This window comes from Acinonyx jubatus, chromosome A1 (assembly GCF_027475565.1).
Source record: "Acinonyx jubatus isolate Ajub_Pintada_27869175 chromosome A1, VMU_Ajub_asm_v1.0, whole genome shotgun sequence".
NCBI classification, from domain to species: domain Eukaryota; kingdom Metazoa; phylum Chordata; class Mammalia; order Carnivora; family Felidae; genus Acinonyx; species Acinonyx jubatus.
This window is the reverse complement of record NC_069380.1, coordinates 142634539-142658050: the sequence shown is the minus strand read 5'-3', so window position 1 is coordinate 142658050 and position 23512 is coordinate 142634539. Positions and strand designations below refer to the sequence as shown.

General features: G+C 36.1%; 1 protein-coding gene across 5 annotated transcripts in view; it reads right to left on the bottom strand.

Annotated features, from left to right (window-relative positions):
- MSH3 (mutS homolog 3) overlaps nucleotides 1–23512 on the bottom strand; it is a 187786-nt gene that overhangs the window by 77218 nt on the left and 87056 nt on the right. For all 5 annotated transcript variants that reach the window (XM_053224371.1, XM_053224369.1, XM_027039130.2 and 2 more), the window contains exons 13-15: nucleotides 16727–16859; nucleotides 2687–2874; nucleotides 1785–1953 (exon numbers count right to left, since the gene is read on the bottom strand). In XM_053224371.1, coding sequence (XP_053080346.1) covers nucleotides 1785–1953; nucleotides 2687–2874; nucleotides 16727–16859 — 490 coding nt within the window. The remainder of the gene's footprint in view (nucleotides 1–1784; nucleotides 1954–2686; nucleotides 2875–16726; nucleotides 16860–23512) is intronic.

The window sequence follows — 23512 nt, the reverse complement described above, 5'->3', positions numbered from 1 at the left end:
TACAGGACTGTCCTCCCAAGACTTAAACTTTATTTTAGTTTGTGTATTATGAGCTCTAAGATGTCTGGGTTTTATAAAATAAAATGTTAATATTTGTGAGTAAAGTGAAATAAGGACATGGTAGAAAGACTGGAGTCAGGCAGGACTGGGCTTCTGACTCGGGTAACTTACCTAACTACTCCAAACCTCAGTTTTCTTTGCTGCAAAATGACAATAGCCCCTTTTTGTGTTATTATAAGGGTTAAATAATACATGTACAGCATTTAGCACCATTCTGAACAAGTGCTTGATAAATGGTAACTATATTAGTAGTAGCAGTATATGAAGAACATTTACATAGTGCTTTAGAATTAAAAAGCACTTTTCATGTATTTTAATTCAACTGGTTTTTAAAGTAGTCTCCTGACACAGGTGATTCTGCTGTGGTCACAGAGCATGTAAGTGGGGGAAGGGGCACTTACACACACAGCTTTTCCCCACTGTAACACCAGGTCACCACTTTTCTACTACCTATCTTTTATTAATGTTATTAAACAGTTTTGATCATCTCATTTTCAACAATAGCTCAGAATAGTGGTGGTAAGGTCATATGTTACTTTGCAAGGTCTTGATTGCATAGTGAAACCAAGTGATGCAATTAAATATTTGGTTATGGGAGGGCAACCAAGTATAAAGATTGTCAAATTATTTTTCTGTTATATGGAGTTCTATGTGGAATATACTGCAAAATGTCTGCCTGAGTCCAAAAGATTTTAGTCCAAAAGACAGGCCAACTTAATCAATGGTCTATTAAATGGCACAAGATTAATAAATGTTTCAGTAAAGATTATAATTTACTGTAGGATTTCTTATTTCAAATGATCATACAAATCAACATTCTTCTCACTAAATATGTAAAGGAATGCAAATATTTAAAAATTTTATTTGAAATTAAGGTCTTCCCTACTAGAAAAATACCTGTTTTTAAAAATTCTGAATAAAATGTTCATGCTCTGGAAATTATTCACACATTTCCTAATTTGCTATCTTAACAAAGTAGGATTTCTCAAATTCCCTCAGTTAGAATCTTTATATGTATTAAACATAAGATATAGAAGTAGCATGCCTTAAGACTCAGAATAAGACCGAAGGATACAACTACATTTAAAAGGCATACTTCTTCCTGGTTCTCACTCAGATATTTATAATACCAAACTTTAAACAGTGGTACACATGCCAAAAAAAAAAACACCAAAATACATTCTAAACGGCACTTACATAATCTTATGGAAGACTCACTAACTGTAGGTTTTCACTATAGTTTTGTTTCTTTTTTTTTCTTTTTGTTTTTTAGCAGCTATACTAACATCAGAAGGAAACCCTGCCTTTTAATCACTATGATCCAATCAACACAGGTGGTTCTCTTCATATCATTTCATTATCTGCTGGCCAGACATCAAAGACTAACTTCTCTCTCCCGGATTTAGGGTAAATGAATCCTCTAAATTACTATTTACAATAATCATGGTTTTCTATAATACATTTCAGGAAATAATATTAAAATACATGTAACATTACGTTGCACGATTTCACCAGGGGACTAAAGTAAATAAACACAAAATACTGTTACTAAAATCATTCTTATCAAAACAAGGCATTACATCTTATTTCCAAGGAACAAAAGAAAAAATATGAAAACTAAACAAAACAAACTTTCATCCTGTCCTCGGATTCTTGTTCACATTTTAAAGTAGCTTTTCTACCTGAGATAAACTAATGCAAAATAAAATTATGTCTGACATTACCTCCTGTCCTGATACTGTCACATACTGTGCAGAAGGATTTTTTAGTATTTTTCGTATATCTTGCAAATGTATTTGGATCCTGTGAGTAACTTCTTGAATTTCATCCTTCCTCTTTTTTATTAAAGGGAAGTCAGAAAGATCTTTGAATAATTCTGTTTTATCCCCACTTCTAAAAAATGGAAAAAAAAAAAAGCAAATATATATATTGAAGCATACTACTTATACCGATCATCAATTATTTTTCACAGCATGATAAAAGACCAAAGGGTTGGGAGCCAGGAAACGAGGCTCTAATCCCAGTTCTGCCACTAAGTATTTACAGGTAGGTTTCTTAATTTCTTTGAAGATAGACAAAATTATCCTAAAGACATTTTCATTTTGCAAGTTCATGATTTCCATGGTGTGAGAGATAAAATGAAATTTTTTGTTGTTTGCCTATTCAGAAAATAAGCACAAATGAAAATACTGTCTTTTCCCCCCCTTTATACAGAGTTCTTTGTGGGATGAACTGTGAAATGACTATCTCTTAAAGGATAACTTTGCTTCTGTAATTTCTAAATATAAGGCAGAACACTGGATATCTAGCAAATGAGTGTAAGATGCCATCTGCCACCCAATTTTAAATTAATAAATGCTACCAGTTGCTCTGCCTGGACTTTTATCTTTTCATCATCCAATACCTAGAGAAGTACTGTATTGTCCTAAATAATGAACTAAGTTTTAGATGGCAGAGGGTTACTTCCAGCTGTAATTGACAGCCTTTAGCATCCAATCACATTTCTAATTTCACAGGCAATTCCTACCATTACTGCTAGGGAAGCTTAGGAATCCATTCACCAAAGGGCAAATACATGAGTTCTTTATTTCCAGCAGTGACAATAATCTACGAATCTACTACTTACTTGGCAGCTTGTTCATTAAGTAGCTTTAAGAAACGCTCCACTGGACTGAGGAGTTCAGGAATTTCTGAAATAAATGTCTGGAGCAAGTCTGACCGAACGTGGGAATTAACAGCAGGTATTAATGCTTGAAATTCTGACTTCAGGTGATACAGGGTTTTGACAATCAAGAAGAACTCTTGTGTAGAACACTGAAAATAGAAATATTTTTTAGCTAAATAATACAAGATATATGAACATGATGTTTAATTAGTGGTCTTTTAATTAATAGTCTTTTTAAAGTTAGAATATAAGAAAATTTTAATTTACTCTATAAACTAGTTAATTGAAATAAAATACTGCTGATACCTTCCAAATGTTAAATCAATAGTTTAAATACTTTATAAGATTTTAAAGCTCTCAAGGAAACAATGTAGGTCAGGGATAGTAAAGCCAATATTTGCTCAATATTTTCTCATTTTAAAATATATTGACCATATAGCAAAAATACAGTAAACAATGTCAAAAATATAAAGGACAATCCTGGGGAAATATCTGCAAGACATATGATAAAGGGCAAAACTATCCCTAGAATAATAAGCTCTTACAAATCGACCTGGAAAAGGAATAATCCAAAGAATAATGGCTAAATGAACTGAATATGCAGCTCATAAAAAAGGAATGTCCAATAAGCACTTGATTAACCTCACATATAATTAGAACAAGCAAATTAAAATGACAAGATAGCATTTGTCACTTATCAGAATGCCAAAGATTTAAAAGGCTGATAAGAGATGAGTCACACAGGATATAAAGAAAGACACTTTGATATACCATTAGCAGAGGCATATCCTCTTTGAGGAGGATTGTTTGACTAAATTCCACTTTTAACAATTAAACTAAAACTATAACAAGAAGTGAAAAAGATATGTGGCTCTGAATATTTATAGTAGCACTGTTGGTAATAATATTAAAAAGATGAATAAGAAACAAGTATCTAACAAATGAGTATTTTATTAGGAAAAACTCATACAATATAATACTGTTAAACAGTTAAAAAATTAAGACATCTGTACATATTAATGTACACATCAATATGGAACTCCCTAATTTCAACATATTAAACAAACATTGTATATGTTTATACTATATACCACATATGTATTTATACAGTAAAATTTCACTTTTGATTATACTACATGCATTATTCTATATAAATAAAAATATAAACAAAAAAATTTCTGGAGGGTACACTTGTTAACTTACTTTAGTTACCCTTGGGTAGTGTGTATGCAGGGGAAAGTAGAGGAAAAGTTTTTACACTTTATCTTATACTCCTGTACACACTGACAATTTTTTAACATGAACATGAATAATTTTTACTTTTGGAGCTTCTGATAAAGAGAATAAGATGAACATGTGTATCTCATTTCACTCTATCTTGAAACCACAGTCAAAGGTTGTTTAAAAAGACATGAAACCTCAAAAATAACTAGAAGAAAAGACACCAGCAACAACTTAGAAGCTATAAAGTAAATGGACAAGTGGTCACTGATTTAGAAGACTCATGATACTAGAATCTTAAGGTAGATGTGAGGTAAGCTAGGACCTAACTTAAGTTACACCAAGAATCCTAAAATTCTGAGGAACTGGTGGCACAAATTATCTTTGGAAGAGGAAGCCGGGGGTGGGTTGAAAATGACTGTTTGAAAATGAATTAAGAAGCAATTATCCCTCAATACTCTATTCGTCTCCACACCACTGAGCAACGACCATTCTCCTACCCGACAAAAGACTAGTTTTATCCTCTCGAGAAGGGAAAACATAGGATATTTGAGCCATCTTCAAGCACAGGGAAGGATGACAGTACCACCAAAAGCAAGGGATTAAGAAAACAGTTGCAAACTGAATGCTGAGATTCCCAGTTGTCCCCTTCTAGCTCCCAGAACACTGTTAGCCATTTAGAAGGCTACAAAAGACCCTGGAGAATCTCATGAGCCCAAGATGAAAACTCTGAAGATACTAAAGCAGGAGTTCTCCCCATAAATGGATCAGCTAGTATATTGTACAGTTCACCTCATATTTTGCAAACCATATTCAACTACAGAGCACTTCCTATCAGCATTTTAGCCCTCCACTCTTTAAAAATGATCAGACATCAGATAAAAAATTCTAATGTGAAATGAAAAAAACCAAACAATAAATCAACAAATAAATTTTTTAAGACATTCATTTCTTCTACTTACATAGATATACACAGCATAAATAAATAGAAGAAAATGTCTTAAAAAAAAAAAAACAACCAATACACTCAATTAATCAGAGAATAATGCAAACATGAAACAAGAACAGGATACTATTTTTTTTCTTAAAGGAACATTCCAAGAATGGAATTCAATCAATTAAAATAAAATAGTTGCAAAAAAGAAAGAACCAAAAAATAATTCAGGACAATTTCCCAGAACTTGGTTGCCAGATTGAAGGGCTCAATACAATGGTTGAAAATAGAACTAAATCATGGAAAATCAACATGAAATTTTATAACACTTGGGAAAAAAAGAAAATTTTTAGAAGGGGAGAAAAAAAAATCACACCAAGTAATGTATAGCCTGGAATTTTATACCCAGTAAAACTACCAATCAAATGTGAGTAGAAAAAAAGGTCATTTCCAGACATCAATATCTTAAAACATTTACTGTTAACAACACAGGTTGGAAACGTATAGGTCTACTTCTACACAAATTCTTTTGGATAAATACTATAGTACTGTAAATGTGTTTTCTCTCTTAAAAGAAATTTTCTTAACATTATGATTTTCTTCACATCTCTAGCTTACCTCAATGTAATAATACAGTATATAATGTACATATACAAAACATAGTGTTAATCAAATGTCATTAAAGCTTCAGATCAAAAGTAGGCTATTAGTAGTTAAGTGCTGGGGGGGGGTCAAAAGTTACACATGGATTTTCAACTGTACAGGGATTGATGCCCTTAATTCCCTCATTGTTCAGGGGTCAACTGTATTTCCAATACCTTTTCTCCAGGATGCTTCTAGAGAATGTACTCCATCAGAAGAAAGCAATAAACCAAGAGGAAGACATGGAATACAGAAAGACTGAACAGAAGATTCAATTCAAGGGAAATGAACTATAGCTATACAACTAGTATACAGGGCAACTAGTCTAGGGTGAATCAGGTCAGAAAGTTTAAGAAAATGAAATAAAATATGTGATGGAAATAAGTATCTTGAGATGAGAGGATGATTTAGGGTTAATTATAAGTATACATAATAGGTAATATGCATAAAATGAATTAATGCACACAACATATTTGGAAAGAATTTTAAACTAAAAGGAATGAGGCAAATTATGCAAAAAAATAAGAAGTTAGGCCTAAGTGAATAACAACTGAATCCAAAGTGTATCATAAAGCATCTCTTCCTCAGATAGGCCACTGTATGATGGGAAAGATACACATAGGAAGCTGGATTCTTGTAATGTGGAGCCTAGACGTATTCTGGCCAATTCTATTATAGTTAATTATTAAATAGATACATTCTAACAAAAGTGAAGAACTAAAAGTAAACATTTTCAATACAATTTTTGAATAATAATCTCTTCTAACTTTTGTAAGTTGAAGAGACTAGAAGGGATTGATTTTTCATCCTTAGATATAAAGTGTAAATCAGCAACAGAAGCAAATTGACAACCAAAAGTACTTTGCAATCAAGTTTTAAGTGCCCAAGGCAGGTTGTTCTCCAGTTTCTTTTTTATTATTTTTTTTAATGTTTATTTTTAAGAAAGAAATACAGACAGAATGCGAGCAGGGGAGGGGCAAAGAGAGAGGGAGACATAGAATACAAAGCAGGCTCCAGGCTCTGAGCTGTCAGCACAGGGCCAGACGCGGGGCTCAAACTCACAAACCACAAGATCATTGACCTGGGGCCAAAGTCCAATGCTTAACTGACTGAGCCACCCAGGCACCCCAGTTCTCCAGGTTCTTAAACAAAACACCTCAGTAGAACTGCCAGAAAGCTGAGGATAAGAGTGAAGTAGTTGCTCCTGGAGTCACTCATGTTCAATCCCATTTCCAGCAGCAAATTTCCCTGTGGAAGAGCTTTAGAACACATCATAACTGTGGAAACAGGTCATCATGAGACTGTAAGAACTCCAGCCTAAGTTCCATACTGAAAGGTGGCTGTAGGCTTATACCAGTCTGGCCAAGAAACCATTCTCGCCTACAAAATTCTGGAAACACTCTCCTCTAACATTTACTAAGTGCTATAATCCTTTAAATGTATTCACCAACCTTAGCAGTTATGTATCATTTTCTTACAAAACAGGTCTTAAGCACAGTTAATATGGGTTTCTAAGACTAGCACCATTATCTAAGATTTGGATTTGAAATTTTACTATCAAAAGAAATGTTTATTTTGTTTCAGGGCCGGCCCACTTGGTATCCCCTAATATCAATATGAAAATACCTATTTGTGACTATTCCATGGCACTTTCCACACAGCCATATGGCCTAGGCTCACCACTTCCACAACATCCAAACAGTGTTCCTAACCATTTTATGAATTTTACATAATTGGCACAGTCTGTACCCAGGATATCACTCACCATTTGGTGCATACAGCAGAAGTTTATTTAGAGTAATCTAATGATAAAGAACAGACATGTGTTTGATGGTGTGTTCCAAGAGCCAGCTAACTAATCTATAAAAAATTGGTTTGAAGCATTTAGGCTTACTAAAGTTGGTCTGTTACCAAGTCATTTCTAATTCTCACTTTTCAAATCAATCTTTGGGCACGCTCTTGTGCAAACATTAAAACAGCAACAACGAACAACCTCTGAGTGAGTCATAAGTTCCTTCACTAAAGTCTAGTTTGAAACTCTAAAACAAAAGTCATTCTTGGTTACTTTTAAAATGAATTTGATTCGATACCATATAATTTTATGTGAAATTTTTTTAAAAAGGCAAATCCATAGATACAAAAAATAGATCTGTGGTTGCCAGAGGTGGTGCATGGAAGGCAGGTGGATGAAATGAGTGGAGATGATCAAAAGGTACAAACTTCCAATTATAAAATAAATTAAGTCCTGGAGATGTAATGTATAACACGGTAACTATAGTTAATAATACTGTATCGTATGTTTGAAAGTGGCCAAAAGAGTAGATCTTAAAAGTTCTCATCATAAGAAGAAGACAACTTTGTAACTACAAGTGGTGATGGATGTTAGTTAGAATTATTGTGGTGATCACTTCTCAATATATACACATATCAAGCCATTTATAATGTGATAAACCTGAAAGTAATACAATGCTACGTTAATTATATCTCAATTTAAAAACAGAATTAGACTCTGACTTTTATCAGAGTTTTTTAAACTTTTGTAAATACACAAACCTCATGAAATGCAAACATCAAAGTTTAAAGAGAGGAAGCAAAGAATAGAAATCACAGTAGCATGGAAAGATGCTTCTGTCTTGATGCCATGAATTCTTTGACTCAGCTCATTTATATATATATATATATATATACACATATATATGATATAATATATTAATATATATGATATTATATATGATATATTAATATATATATTTTTTTTAAGTCTATCTATGTACTTGGGGGGGGCAGAGAGAGGGAGAGAATCCCAAGCAGTCTCCCCACTGTTAGTGCAGAGCCTGATGCATGTGGGACTCAAACTTGAGATCATGAGCTTAGCCAAAATCAAGAGTCAGACACTCAATAGATGGAGACACCCAGGCGCCCCTTGACTCAGCTCTTTTAATTAGCAAGTAACAATTTTCTCAGCTTTGTCCCTATTTTTTCTCGAGAAAAACAAAAATCCTTAACAACTGTCAGTGAATCCTTTCAAGCAGTGAAGGCAAGGTGCTTGGAGATCTGTTGCTTGATGAAGGGTAGTAATATGCTCTGATTGTCAGGCACTGGACCAATGATACAACATAACAAATGGTTTGACATCCACTCTAACCTCAAAATGTCAACCATAAAATTTTCAACTACAGTAGTTCCCCCCTTATCTACAAGAGATATGTTCCAAGATCCCCACTGGTATCTGAAATCACAGATAGTAAGTACCTAATCTCATATGTACTGTCTTTCCTATGTACATACCTATGATAAAGTTTAATTGATAAATTAGGCACAATAAGAGATGCACAATAAAATAAGACATTTTTAATATACTGTAATAAAAGTTATATGAATATGGTCTCTCTGTCAAAATACATCGGACTCCACTCACCTTTCTTGTCATGGTGTGAGATGATATAATGCCCACGTGATAAAATGAAGCATTGTGACATAGTGCTAGGCTATACAACTGACGAAACGTCAGAAGGATGATCTGCTTCTGGCCTGCTGCTGACGGCGGATAACGGGGGAGTAATGTATCAGGACAACCTCTGCCACTGCCAGCAAAACCACAACACAAGTGTACCAAGTAATGGTACAACAGACTCTACTGACCCCATAACCAACTCGGGCATTTTTTCCTGGGGATTAGTATTTCCCAATTCTGGTTTGTTCTTTGTTTTCAAGTTTAGCTGAAGCATATGGAACAGTTACATAAGTCCTCTTGGGCACTGCAAGTATTCTCAGAAGCAGCATGTATCGTTCCAGTAAAACTTTGTGGGGGAAAGGACTAAAAAAAGTAAAGACTAATGAAAAATTGGTCACAACTAAAATGTGGGCACATAAAAATTATCCTACAAAAAATTATTACATTGGCAAGGATTTACATCGGGGTGGAAAATAAAGATGACTTATGTAGGGATAACCAAAAAAAAAAAATGCAATGGTAGTAACTACTACATCAAAAATGGTAATGTCCGAAAGTGTACCCACTAAAAACCCAGTCAAGGACCCTGGTTTAAATACTAGCTGTCATTTACTAACACGCTACTCTCTTCTCAGAATCATCATTTATACAAGGTAATGCAAGCTGTGGTGGCATTACGTAAAGACAGCAGTATATATAGCCTCCCATTAGTAAGAAGGTAAAAAACACAGTATCCCCTGATCAATTTCATAAAGTTTTTACAAGGGACAAAGGGTCTAATGTATGTGAATGAATTTAACAAAAGGTAAAACACTATAGAAAGTTTATTAGCAATTATAAATATAACTATTTTTAGACATATTTTGAAGGTAAATGATTTCCCTAAGTGTGGAAAATTTCTCATTTATTTATCATTAATTTTTTGTTTTAATGCCAGTATATTTAAAAGACTATTAGTTTCAGGTGTACAATATAATGATTCAACAATACATCACATGGTGTTCATGATGACAAGTGCACTCCTTAAACCCCATCACTTATTTAACCCATCCCCCTACCCACCTTCCATCTGGTAACTATCAGTTTGTTCTCTATAGTTAAGAGTTTCTTTATTTGTCTCTCTCAACTATTTTTTCCCTCGTTTGTTTTGTTTCTTAAATTTCACATGAGTGAAATCATATGGTATTTGTCTTTCTCACTTATTTCACTTACATTATAATCTTTACCTCTATCCATGTCATTGCAAAATGGCAAGATTTCATTCCTTTTTTTACAGCTGAATAATATTCCACTATATATATGTATATGTGTGTGTATATATATATATATGTATATGTGTGTGTGTATATATATATACATACATATATATATATATATATATATCTCACATCTTTATTTTTAATGTTTATTTATTTTGAGGGGGGAGGGGCAGAGATGGACTTCCAAGCAGGCTAGCCTGACATGGGTCTTATCTCTTGAACCTCAAGATCATGACCTGAACTGCAATCAAGAGTAGGACATTTAACCGACTGAGCCACCTAGGAGCCCCTATACCACAGTCTCTTTATCCATTCATCAATTGACAGACAGTTGGGCTGCTTCCATATCTGGACTATTATAAATAATGCTGCTATAAATGTAAGGGTGCATGTATCCCTTTGAATTAGTGTTCCTGTACTCTTTGGGTAAATACCCAGTAGTGTGATTGCTGGATTATAAGGTAATTCTATTTTTAACTTTTTGAGGAACCTCCATACTGTTTTCCCACACTAGCTATAGTAGTTTGCATTGCTACCAACAGTGCAAGAGGGTTTCTTTTTCTCCACATCCTCACCAACACCTTTTGTTTCTTATGTTGTTGATTTTATCCATTCTGACAGGTGTGTGGTGATATCTTACTGTAGTTTTCAGTTGTGATAAGTGATGACGACCATCTTTTCATTTGTCTGTTGGCCATCTGGATGTCTTCTTTGGAGAAATGTCTGTTCATGTCTTTTGCCCATTTTTGAATTGGATTATTTGTTTTTTGGGTGTTGAGCTGTATAAGTTCTTTACATATTTTGGATACTAACCCTTTATCAGTATGTCATTTGCAAATATCTTCTCCCATTCTGTTGGCTGCCTTTTACTTTTGTTGATTGTTTCCTTCACCGTACAGAAGCTTTTATTTTGATATGGTCCCAATTGTTTATTTTTGCTTTGATCTCCCTGGCCTTAGGAGACATATTTAGAAAGAAGCTGTTACAGCCGATGTCAGAGAAGTTACTGCCTGTGTAGCTAGGATTTTTATGGTTTCAGGTCTCACATTTAGGTCTCTAATCAATTTTGAATTTATTTTCATGTATGGTGTAAGAAAGTGGTACAGATTCATTCTTTTGCACATCAGTGTCCAGTTTAACCAACACCATTTGTTGAAGAGATTGTCTTTTTCCCATTGGATATTCTTTCCTGTTGTGTCAAACATTAATTGACCAAATTATGGGTTACTTCTGAATTTTCTATTCTATTGATCTACATGTCTATTTTTGTGCCAGTACCACACTGCTTTAATTACTACCCTTTTGTAATATAACTTGAAGTCTGGAAATGTGATGCCTCTAGCTTTTTCTTTTTCAAGGCTGCTTTAGCTATTTGGTGTCTTTTGAGATTCCATACAAATTTTAGGATTACTTGTTCTAGTTTTGTGAAAAAAGTTGTTGGTATTTTGATAGGGATAGCATTAAAGCTGTAGATTGCTTTGGGCAGTATCAGTAATATTTGTTCTTCCAAATATTGGAGCACGGAATGTCTTTCCATTTCTTTTGTGTCATCTTCAATTTCATCAGTGTTTATTTTTTGCTCCCACAACAAAAGTATGCTCCCACAAGCGACCTTACAATGTCATTACAGTATCATTGACTATATTCCCTGTACAGCGCCTTTTATTCTCATGATTTATTCATTCAGTAACAGAAAGCATGTACCTCCCACTCCCCTTTATCCATTTTGCCCATCTCTCCACCTCCTTCCTTCTGGCAACCATCAGTTTGTTCTCTGTATTTACATGTCTGATTATGCTTTTTTGTTTATTCATTTTATTTTTCTCAGTCTGACTTATTTCACATAGCATAAAATCCTCTAGGTCCACCGATGCTGTTGCAAATGGCAAGATCTCATACTTTTTTATGGCTGAGTAATATTCCATTGTGTAATATTCCTATAGCTCATCTTTTTTTTTTTTTAAGTTTTTATTTAAACTCCAGCTAGTCAATATACAGTGTACTACCAGTGTACTTCAAGTACACAATTCAGTGACTCAACACTTACACACAATACCTGGTGTTCATCACAAGTGTACTCCTTAATCTCCATCATCTGTTTCACCCACCCACCCAACCCCACCTCCCCTCTGGCGACCATCAGTTTGTTCTCTATATTTAAGAGTCTGTTTCTTGGTTTACTGAGTATCTCTCTTTTTATCCCTATGCTCATTTGTTTCTTAAATTTCACATATGAGTGAAATCACAAAGTATTTGTCTTTCTCTGACTTATTTCACTTAGCATAATACTCTCTAGCTCCATCCATGTCATTGCAAATGTCAGGATTTCACATTCCTTTTATGGCTGAGTAATATTCCATTGTGTATATGTGTGTATATATAAATGTATATACACACACCATATCTTTATCCGTTCATTGGTCAATGGACATTTCATCAGAGCTTTATAGTTTCGGAGTACAGGTTACATTTATTACTATGTATCTTATTATTTTTGGTGCTACTGTAAATGGGACTGTTTTCCTAATTTCTCTTTCTGTTGCTTCATTATTGGTGTATACAAATGCAACAGATTTCTGTACTCTGATTTTGTATCCTGAGACTTTACTGAATTTATCAGTTCTAGCAGTTTTTTGGTAGAGTTTAGGGTTTTCTACACAGAGTGTCATGCCATCTACAAATAGTGAAAGTTACACTTCTTCCTTACCCCTTTGGATGTCTTTCATTTCTTTTTGTCGTCTGAATGCTGTGTCTAGGACTTCCAGAACTATGTTGAAAAAAAGTGATGAGGGGCACCTGGGTGGCTCAGTCGGTTGAGCATCCGACTTCAGCTCAGGTCATGATCTCACACTCCATGAGTTCGAGCCCCGCATCGGGCTCTGTGCTGACAGCTCAGAGCCTGAAGCCTGCTTTGGATTCTGTGTCTCCCCCTCTCTCTGCACCTCCCCTGCTCATGCTCTGTCTCTCTCTGTCTCAAAGATAAATGAAAACATTAAAAAAAAAAAAAAGAAAAAGAAAAAAAGTGATGAGAGTGGACATCCTTGTCTTACTCAAAACAAGTTAGTTTTTCACCAGTTAGGATGATGTTAATGACGCCTGGATGGCTCAGTCGTTTAAGCATCTGACTCCTGATTTTGGCTCAGGTCATGATCTTACAGTTTGTGAGATCAAGCCCTGCATCAGGCCCCATGCTGTCAGTGCAGAGCCTGCTTGGGATTTTCTCCCTCCCTCTCTCTGCCCCTCCCCTGCTCATACACTCTCTTTCTCTCAAAATAAATAAACATTAAAAAAAAAAGGATGATGTTAGCTGTAGGTTTTTCATATCTGCCCTCTATTATGTTGAGGTATGTGGCCTCTAATACTACTTTGCTGAGGGCTTGGATCTTCTAGAATCTGTTGAGGTTTGTTTTATGGGCTAATATGTGATCTATTCTGGAGAATGTTCTGTACACACTTGAAAAGAATGTGTAGTGTGCTGTTTTAGGATGGAATGTTCTGAATATATCTATTAACTCCATCTGTTCCAGTGTATCATTCAAAGCCATTGCTGGGTTTCTGTTTAGATGATCTGACCATTGATGTAAGTGGGGTGTTAAAGTCCCCTACTGGTATTGTACTATTATTTTATTTTATTTTTAAATATAATTTATTGTCAAATAAATTATACAACACACAGTGCTCATCCCAACAAATGCCTTCCTCCATGCCCATCACCCACTTTCCCCTCTCCCCCACCTCCCCATCAACCCTCAGTTTATTCTCAGTCTTTAAGAGTCTCTCATGGTTTGCCTCCCTCCCTCTCTGTAATTTTTCCCCCTTCCCCTCCCTCATGGTCTTCTGCTAAGTTTCTCAAGATCCACATATGAGTGAAAACATATGGTATCTGTCTTTCTCTGCCTTATTTCACTTAGCATACCCTCCAGTTCCATCCACCTTGGTGCAAATGGCCAGATTTCATTCTTTCTCACTGCCAAGTAGTATTCCATTGTATATATAAACCACATCTTCTTTATCCATTCATCAGTTGATGGACATTTAGGCTCTTTCCATCATTTGGCTATTGTTGAAAGTGCTGCTATAAACATTGGGATACAAGTGCCCCTATGCATCAGCACTCCTGTATCCCTTGGCTAAATTCCTAGCAGTGCTACTGCTGGGTCATAGGGTAGGTCTATTTTTAATTTTTTGAGGAACCTCCACGCTGTTTTCCAGAGCAGTTACACCAGTTTGCATTCCCACCAAAAGTGTAAGAGGGTTCCCGTTTCTCCACATCCTCTCCAGCATCTATAGTCTCCTGATTTGTTCATTTTAGCCACTCTGAATGGCATGAGGTGGTATCTCAGTGTGGTTTTGATTTGTATTTCCCTGATGAGGAGTGATGTAGAGCATCTTTTCATGTGTCTGTTGGCCATCTGGACGTCTTCTTTGGAAAAGTGTCTATTCATGTCTTCTGCCCATTTCTTCACTGGATTGTTTGTTTTTCGGGTGTGGAGTTAGGTGAGTTCTTTATAGATTTTAGATACTAGCCCTTTACCCTTTACGTCATTTGCAAATATCTTTCCCATTCCATCGATTGCCTTTTAGTTTTGTTGATTGTTTCCTTGGCAGTGCAGAAGCTTTTTATCTTGATGAGGTCCCATTAGTTCATTTTTGCTTTTTAATCCCCTTGCCTTTGGAGATGTGTCCAGTAAGAAATTGCTGTGGCTGAGGTCAAAGAGGTTTTTTCCTGCTTTCTCCTCTAGGGTTTTGATGGTGTCCTGTGTATTATTATTGATTAGTTCCTTTATGTTTGTTATTAACTGTTTATGTATTTGAGTACATACATATTTACAATTGTTTTTCTCATCTTGCTGGATTGTCACCCTTATTATTATATAGTGCCCTTCTTGCTACAAAGTCTAGTTTGTCCGATGTAAGTATTGCTACTCTGGCTTTCTTTTGACATCCATTTGCATGGTCGATGTTTCTCCATCCCCTCACTTTCTTTTTTTTTTTTTTTTAATTTTTTTTTTCAACGTTTTTTATTTATTTTTGGGACAGAGAGAGACAGAGCATGAACGGGGGAGGGGCAGAGAGAGAGGGAGACACAGAATCGGAAACAGGCTCCAGGCTCTGAGCCATCAGCCCAGAGCCCGACGCGGGGCTCGAACTCAGGGACTGCGAGATCGTGACCTGGGTGAAGTCGGACGCTTAACCGACTGCGCCACCCAGGCGCCCCCATCCCCTCACTTTCAATCAGCAGGTGTCATTAGGTTTAAAATGAGTCTCTAGTGGGCAGCATATAGATGGGTTTTGTTTTGTTATTCTTTCTGTCACCCTATGTCTTTTGATTAGAGCGTTTAGTCCATTTACATTTAAAGTAACTATTGATAGATATGTATTTATTGCCATTTTATTACTTATTTTGTGGTAGTTTCGGAAGACTTTCTCTGATCCTTTCTTGTCTTTCTCTTTCATTTTGCTGATTTTCTTCAGTGATATATTTAGATTTCTTTTTCTTTATTCTTTACAAGTTTATTAGCGGTTTTTCATATATGATTACTCTGTAATCTGCATGTAGCAGTGTATATTAAGTTGACAGTCATTCAAGTTTGAAACTGTTTTTCTCTCCTCCCCACATTTTAGGTATATGTTATTATATTTTATATCCTTTTTGTGGGTGAGTTCCTTGACTGATTTTTACTGAAATATTCATTTTTATTGTTTTTGGGTTTCCTACCTTTAGACTTCACTTTTGGTCTCTCCTTTCTACTCAAAGTCCCTTTAATATCTCCTGCAGAGTTGGCTGAGTGGTCATGAACTCCTTTAGTTTTTGTTTGTCTGGGGAATCTCTATCTCTTCTTGTATTCTGAATGATAGCCATGCTGGATAGAAAATTCTTGGCTGCAGATTTTTCCCATTCAGCGCTTTTAATATATTGTGCCACTCCCTTCTGGCTTGCAAGGTTTCTGTTAAAAAATCTCCTGCTAGCCTCATGGGGAAAACCTCTTTTGTTATTGATTGTTATAACAAACTGTAAAGCTTAGGTGATGAAAGTCACAATAATGCTTTTTGCTTACCTTCCATACCCAAAATTATTTGTATAGCGATACCACCACAAACATAATAGCAGATCTTTCCTTTGGAAAAGTTAAATAAGAAGTTGTTCTGGGGTCAAAAGAAATAAGGCATCTCTTTTTAAAACGGACTAGTCTAAGAAATTTCCTATTGTGATGATGGTCCACATTTTTAGGATGCAACATAAGAACATCCTGTATTATACCAGAAAGGCTTCTATCTGTTGTTGTTAACAGAAATGGGCAAAGTTTATTTTCTACAATGCAAAAACTGGAATACCTTCAACTTGTATAATTTACTTAAGAATTCTGTCATTATCTCTAAGATTTCACAAAATAATAACAAAAATAAAACTCTGAGATGTTTTAATATCTGGGATCCTCATGCTGAAGAACATTGCCAGTTTTAATAGAACTGCTTTCTATCACACTTACTTTTTTGTGATAAATGCTACAGAGTCCTCTCTCTATATCAGGCAATTTACGTAGATGATTTTCTATCTGACCAAACACACTGGATTCTGAATGGAGTACTTCCGATACAGCATCTAGTCGAGCATTTATCTCCCTGTGAGAACAGAGTAATAACAATTATAAGTTATATTAGGAATTCAGAACAGATACGTTTCCCACTCTCATGTCCAAACACTGAGACAACAGCTACTTAGAAAACACAAAAGAGACTCCTCCTCCACACCTCTGGCCCTTCCCTGCCCCTTTCATTTGAATAAAAGAGCAAGTATCACAAAAGGAAAGACATTAGCTCTGTGGAGCAGAACCTGTCTCATTAGGTTTTCCATTCCTCCGGGGCAAACACACAGACATTTCCCAGTTTCCCTCTGCAATAAGGTATGGCTAAGTACTCAAGTTGTAGACAATAAACTGCAAGCAGGAAGGATTAAGCCAAGGCTAGCTCTGGCTCATAAAAACCTCCTGTGTGATCTTTCACATTTGCTCTTTCCCAGCTGAAAGCTGGGACCAGAACAATCTTGTGAGCCACCTGAAGACTCTCTCAGCCTGGGTCCCTTTACTGTAGCAGAAAACCCATTGCTCCCACATTTGCCACCAGCTGGACTTCACATTAGCAAGAAATAAACTTTTATAGTATTTAAACCACCGAGATTGAGGATTCATTTCTTACAACCGCTTGTTTTCCCTTGACTAATGTAATAGTCTACAATGGGCAAGTGAGTTTATTCTGACTGTAACGACTGATCACCTCCGTCAAAAAAAAAAAAAACCTCACTCAGCCAACTACTTTGATAGAAGACTTGGTGGTGGTGGCTGAACTGATTGACTGTTTGACCAAAATGGGATTAGGCATACAGAACCTGAGCAAAGACTCAGAACAGCAAGAGAAAATACAGAAGAAATGATATCAGACAGGGTTGCAGGATTTCACCAGTGGCTGCACCCTAAGTGATAGGTGGGCCGCTTGGGAGGAAATGGCATAACTGTCAACTTAAAATGGAAACCTGATTAACTAACTGTGTCCTAAATGAGATGTGGCCCATCTAGTACCTATAAACACTAAAGGCCTATACTAGTTACAATCGCCATAATGTGGTATTAAAGACTGAGATAAAAAACGTATCTAATAGACAATGGGCCTTCAGTAAATGTTTTTTTGAATGAATAAAAGAATGAGCAAGCAAGCAAATGAAAGAAGGAACTGACATTTAGGGGCAAAGGGAAACATCAGCTACTGAATACGTATTTGTCTATCAAAATTCTGTTGATATCACACATGCTGATGTGAAGGGCAAGCCTTATATCAGATCCTGCCCAGATGACTGTTAAATTGAGTATGGTACTTGGCAGCTAATTAATTTCTTTTCTCTTTATTACCCTTCAAACTACTCTGTGAGGTCATGCCTATTTACAAAATGCATACTAACTTGGCTTCATTTTTGTTCCATTTTTCTCTGGCTCATGCTCTACTATGTAGAACAGGCATTTGGTTCAGCATGATACAGAACACGCCAGAGCTTTGTAAACATATAGACTGGTTCCTCCATTCTCAGTGGAGTGGTCCCTTAAATCAGTCTATTTCTTTCATCTCTACTGCCATTACCCTCGTGTAAGTAAAAATCATGTCTCACACAGACTACAAAAAGAGCCTCCCAACTTTCCTCCCCAGATCTATCTAATTCTGTCTCTTTTTCCAATCCATTCTCCATACTGAGAAGTCTGAGCAGTCTTCCTAAAACCCAAATCTGTTCATGTCTTACCTCTGCTTTCAGCTCATCAATGACTTGCCAGTAATCTAGATTCCTTCACTGACCCACAAGACAACTGGTTACCTTGTGGTAACCAGTACCCCTGCCTACCTTACCTCTCAAGTCTCACCTTGACCACTGCCACTCCTCCTCTCTCTGTAAGTCTCAGTCAGAATGAACTTGATCCAATATCTTCGTCCAAGTTCTCTGACATCGGACCCTCCTCATTTGCTGCCCACTCTGCCTTGAAGACTCTCTTCCTCTTCCCTACTGCCTACCAGCTCTACTTGGTTTGGCAAACTCCTACGTACCCTTCTTCTGAAAGGGCTTTCTGGGCTCACTAGACCAAATTTAATCCTTTGCCATCCTTTTCCACATGACCCTCTACAGTCTTTCCATAGTAGAAATTGTAATTATATTTACTTCTCTGTCTTTTCTGTTGGACTATAAGCTCAGTGAAAACAGGGATCATTTCTTCCTTCTCACAGGTCTGGGATCATAATATGTGTTCAATAAACAGTTGTTGAATTCAATTCAATTCAATTCCAAAGACTACATATAAAGTAATTCAGGAAGAGGTGAAAAAAATAAAAAATTAAATTTTCTTTGCAGAAGATTGTTGTGATAAAATAAATCCATGTTTTACCCTAACGTTTACCCAAAATGCTATACAAATATAAAGTTTTATTTTAATAACTCACTCCTGCATAAATGAAAGATAACACCAATTGGAATAGACTAGGTTGATGCTGCAGATGGTATGAGGACAGATAGAATAATACCATCTGTGAACGTATAAGACAGCCTACAAAGATAGCTACTCTCTCAAAAATTATAAAGGTTGTCGGAGATATGGAAAGATAAAAGCAAAAGAGGTTAATAAAAACCTAAGTCATATTTATGAAATCTTCCAGAAGATTTTTTTAAAAATAGATATAAAACTATAAATTTCTTAGAAAGAGACAAAAAATGTTGTGCTAAGTTGGTTTGCAATCTGGAAAAATACAAAGGTACTGGATTTTTATTTTAGCCCAATGACAGCACAGGCAAAAGCATATTTACTATGATCATTCTGGTTTTAACCCAGCCTTCATTGGTTAAGGAGGTAACAGCTCAGAGGTTAAAAATTGGGGTTGAGAAGGCAGGTGACTTTGGTGAAAATCAAGGCTCTGCCATTTACCAGTTATTTAGCCTTGCCCTAGTTTCTCCATCTTTAAAATGGGAAGAATAGTGGTCTCTAACTCAGAGTTCTTACAAGATTACAATGAAATAATGCATGTTAAGCACTTAGTACAGTGCCTGGTACATAGTAAACACTCAATACACATTAGTTATCATCACTGTTATTACAGTGATCTTTATTTGCTTAGACAATTTGTTTGGTAGGAACCACAAAGAACATAATGGAGGAGGAAGAAACAGCACCCAAAATGTAAGTTTGAAAATAACTGTGTGTAGAGCCATAAGGCGCAAACATGCAAAAATATATATTCTGTGCAAAGTGAACAAGGAAGAAATACACAAGAAAAGCTAGCCCTGGGATCTCAAGGGCCAAATCTGACTGGTCGTGGGGACCTGAAGTACTGTGTTGAGACTGGTTACTAGGCTACACTGAGAAAGAATGCCATACGCATTTCCAGGTGTCTAAAACAGGCAGGGAGAGGGTGACAGGGTGTGTGGCACTGTTTACCACAAATTTCTCACCACTGGGGGAGCTACTTTTAGCTCCTATATGCAGATCACAATGCAAATTAATAAACCGACTTCTAATCAAGTTTTTTAAAGAGTTTGTATATCTTGGAACTGTTCTTTAATTAGGAGCAGTAACAAGACTTTCCAAATAACCCTAATAAAATAATATGTGAGATCACCAAAAGAGAGAAAAATTATTTTGGTGCAATTAATAAGAAACATTCAGTGATTGTGACAGTCAACAAAACAGGAAGTAGTAACTGTCAACTATGATGATAAAAATGCTTATTTCAAGATGCCCTATAGTAGTCTACAGTTCATCTCACAGCATGACACATCCTAAACAAAATAAAATAAGGCACCTGAGTCATTTCATTCCATGTGACAAAAAACCACACACTTGAGGTCCTGGGGATGACAAAGATTCTTCTTTAGCACAAAAGACCCAAGGACTAAAAGTGAGTGTCACTGGAGTCCTTCACATTTGAAGACGAACTGGGTAATGATGCTATTATCTGTTGTGTGTGGTCATCAGTCAGAAATACAGTACGTAACCTACAGATGTTGCCACTGTAAGGACATGTGATGAAGTTTTTACCTCCTGGTTGCTATCTGTAGAGAAGCCTCTATAATTCTAACATAAGGTTATATGGGGGAGGAAAGCTCAAATACAGACTACTGAAGAGAGGTAGTTTTTTGTTGTTTGTTTCTGCTTTGACTTTTCACTGAAAAGTTTGCTCTAAAGACAGATGATATATAATTAATAAATTAAATTCAGACATTAATATAGTACTCATGCAATATGGCTAAACCAACTACCTACACAGCTTTCTAACAGAAACATAAGAGGGCTTATGATTACTTGAATTTCCTTAGCTTCACACACGTCATTCAGTCCTTCACTTAATGAACAATTACTGTGTGCTTACAAAAGTGCCAATTGTAGAAGGAGCACAGGCAGATGTACAGGAAGATGGAGGGTGACAGTGTGAAGAGTGTGACAGCAGCAGCTAGGCAGCTAGGTAGCGAATGGTCATGTGAGGGGCACGGGCCACACAGGAGCTTTGACTTTATCCTGAGAACAATGAGAGCCAACGGTTAATGTGTGAAAGGACATAAGGATGGTGGCAGGAGGGCTGTTTCAGTAATCCAGGGGAGTGATTTTGATGATCTGAACTTGGGTAGAGAACAGAGGGATGAAAAGGCACATATTTTAAGAGACATTAAAGAGGTCAAACTAGCAGGAGTTGTGATAGATAAGGCAGGGAAGGAGAGGGAAGAAGGAACATGTAAAGAGATGGAGTATGAGTCATCCACAAACATCAGGCTCAGAACCTTACACACCACGAAAGTAAGTTTTTATTTTACTTATGAAATTACATTCTAAAGTGCTATTGTGAATATGTACCCTGTTGCAAATTATAAATCACCCAACAAGCTTTTAAGGATTTCTATTACTCCTGTTCTAATGATGCATCATTTTAGTAACAGACCACAGTTCACTCTTTTCAGAATATTAAGCAGAACAATTCTCTGACAGCTACCTTCCATTACCAATTTAAGACATAAACTTGAGTCTCTGAAAAGAGCATAATATGATTTTTGCTTTTGGTAATGGTGGGAACCAGTACTTTCAGACCATCCTTCTAATGAGGACAATTTAAAAAGCCACATGAAACATAAAAAAACATGTTCATAAAAGTATCAAAGAACTAACAAAATGGTAAGGAATAACTACACCAAAATCTAAAAAAAAACAAGAACCCAGAGAAGTAATCCAGCAGTCAAAGCCACTTTTGTACTAAAGAGATATACCAGAAGATTCTGCCAGAAAGTGAACTGGCTTCATAGTAAAGATGAACTCACAGCCTCCGTTAGCATCATTTGGATGGACTAGAACATATCAAACACTGAACTCAAATTAAGATGGTCCCAGACTGGCCATGCCACCAAGAACCTGGCAGAAGCAAACAAGAAGAAAAGCCACCTTCATCCTAGCCTTCACATTATTCTTAAAATAAATGTTCAAAGAATAGAACCAGTGCACAAAGATAATCAAGTATAAAAAGCAACTAGATGAGTAAGAATCAACAGAAACAAGAGACAACAGGAAAAGGCAATACAAACCACGGAGCTTTGGGCAGGGAATGGGTGGTAATAAATGAAAAAAAAAAACAAAACTCAACAAATCCAAAAGCAATCACTGAAAGTAAGCAAATGAAGCACAGAAATTAGAAATCAAATCAGTTATATAATTTTTAGGGCATTACAAGTGATCTTTCTTTGCTCTCTGCTCTAATATTTTCACATTTGATTTTAGTGTCATAGTTTCAGTGTGACCTATTGAAATGTGGGTTTTTTGTGTTCTCAAATGCACTTTGGGTCCATGTGCTTTCAAAACCTAAGCATCTATATCTTGCATGAAATATAAGATATTCTCATCCTAATAAAGAATTGTCAAAGGACAATCTCTTTGCATAATGTCTCTCTCCCTATTCCAATTTTCCTCTGGAAAGCTAATGAGGATTATGTTAGACCACCTAATTCTCTTTCAATCTCTTGTACATTTTATCATACTGTCTCTCTGTGCTACATGCCAGGTAAGTTTTTCAGATACTACCCTGCATTTTAATTAAAATGCATCTATTCCTGTTTAACCCATCTGCTGTTTCTAAAAGTTGTATGAGGTTCTTCTTAAAAAACAACCTACTCTCCTTTGAGGACATTTTTGTTCTGTGCTCATATTTTTCATTTTCTTTTGTATTTCTTTCAACTTGGTAGTTTGATATTTATCTTTCATAATCTCATTATCTGAATATCTTGGATTCTAATTCTGCTGTTTATAATTTCTGCTCACAGCCATGGTTACTTGTTTCCCCGTGACTGTTGTAATTGTGGCTTCTGAGCTTATCATAGAGTTTTCTTTTTGGGATTCCTAGGAAGCCTGGACTGAGAGTGTATCCCTTTGGGGAAGCTTTGCATTTGCTTCTGCTAGGAACCCTGAGGTGTGGGATCATTTTTTTTTTTTCTTTTGTCTTTAGAGAGAGAGAGAGACGGCAGGAAGAGAGGCAGAGGGAGAGAGAGACAGAGAGACAGAGAGAGGGAGAGAGAGAAAGAATCTTAAGTGGGCTCTATGCTCAATGTGAAGACCAATGTGGGGCTTGATCCCATGATGCTGGGATCATGACCTGAGCTGAAATCAAGAGTTGGATGCTCAACAGACTGAGCCACTCAGGAGCCCCAGCATGGGACCATTTAAAACAACTTTCACAAGTTGGGAATTGCCAGACCACACAGATAGTACAAATTG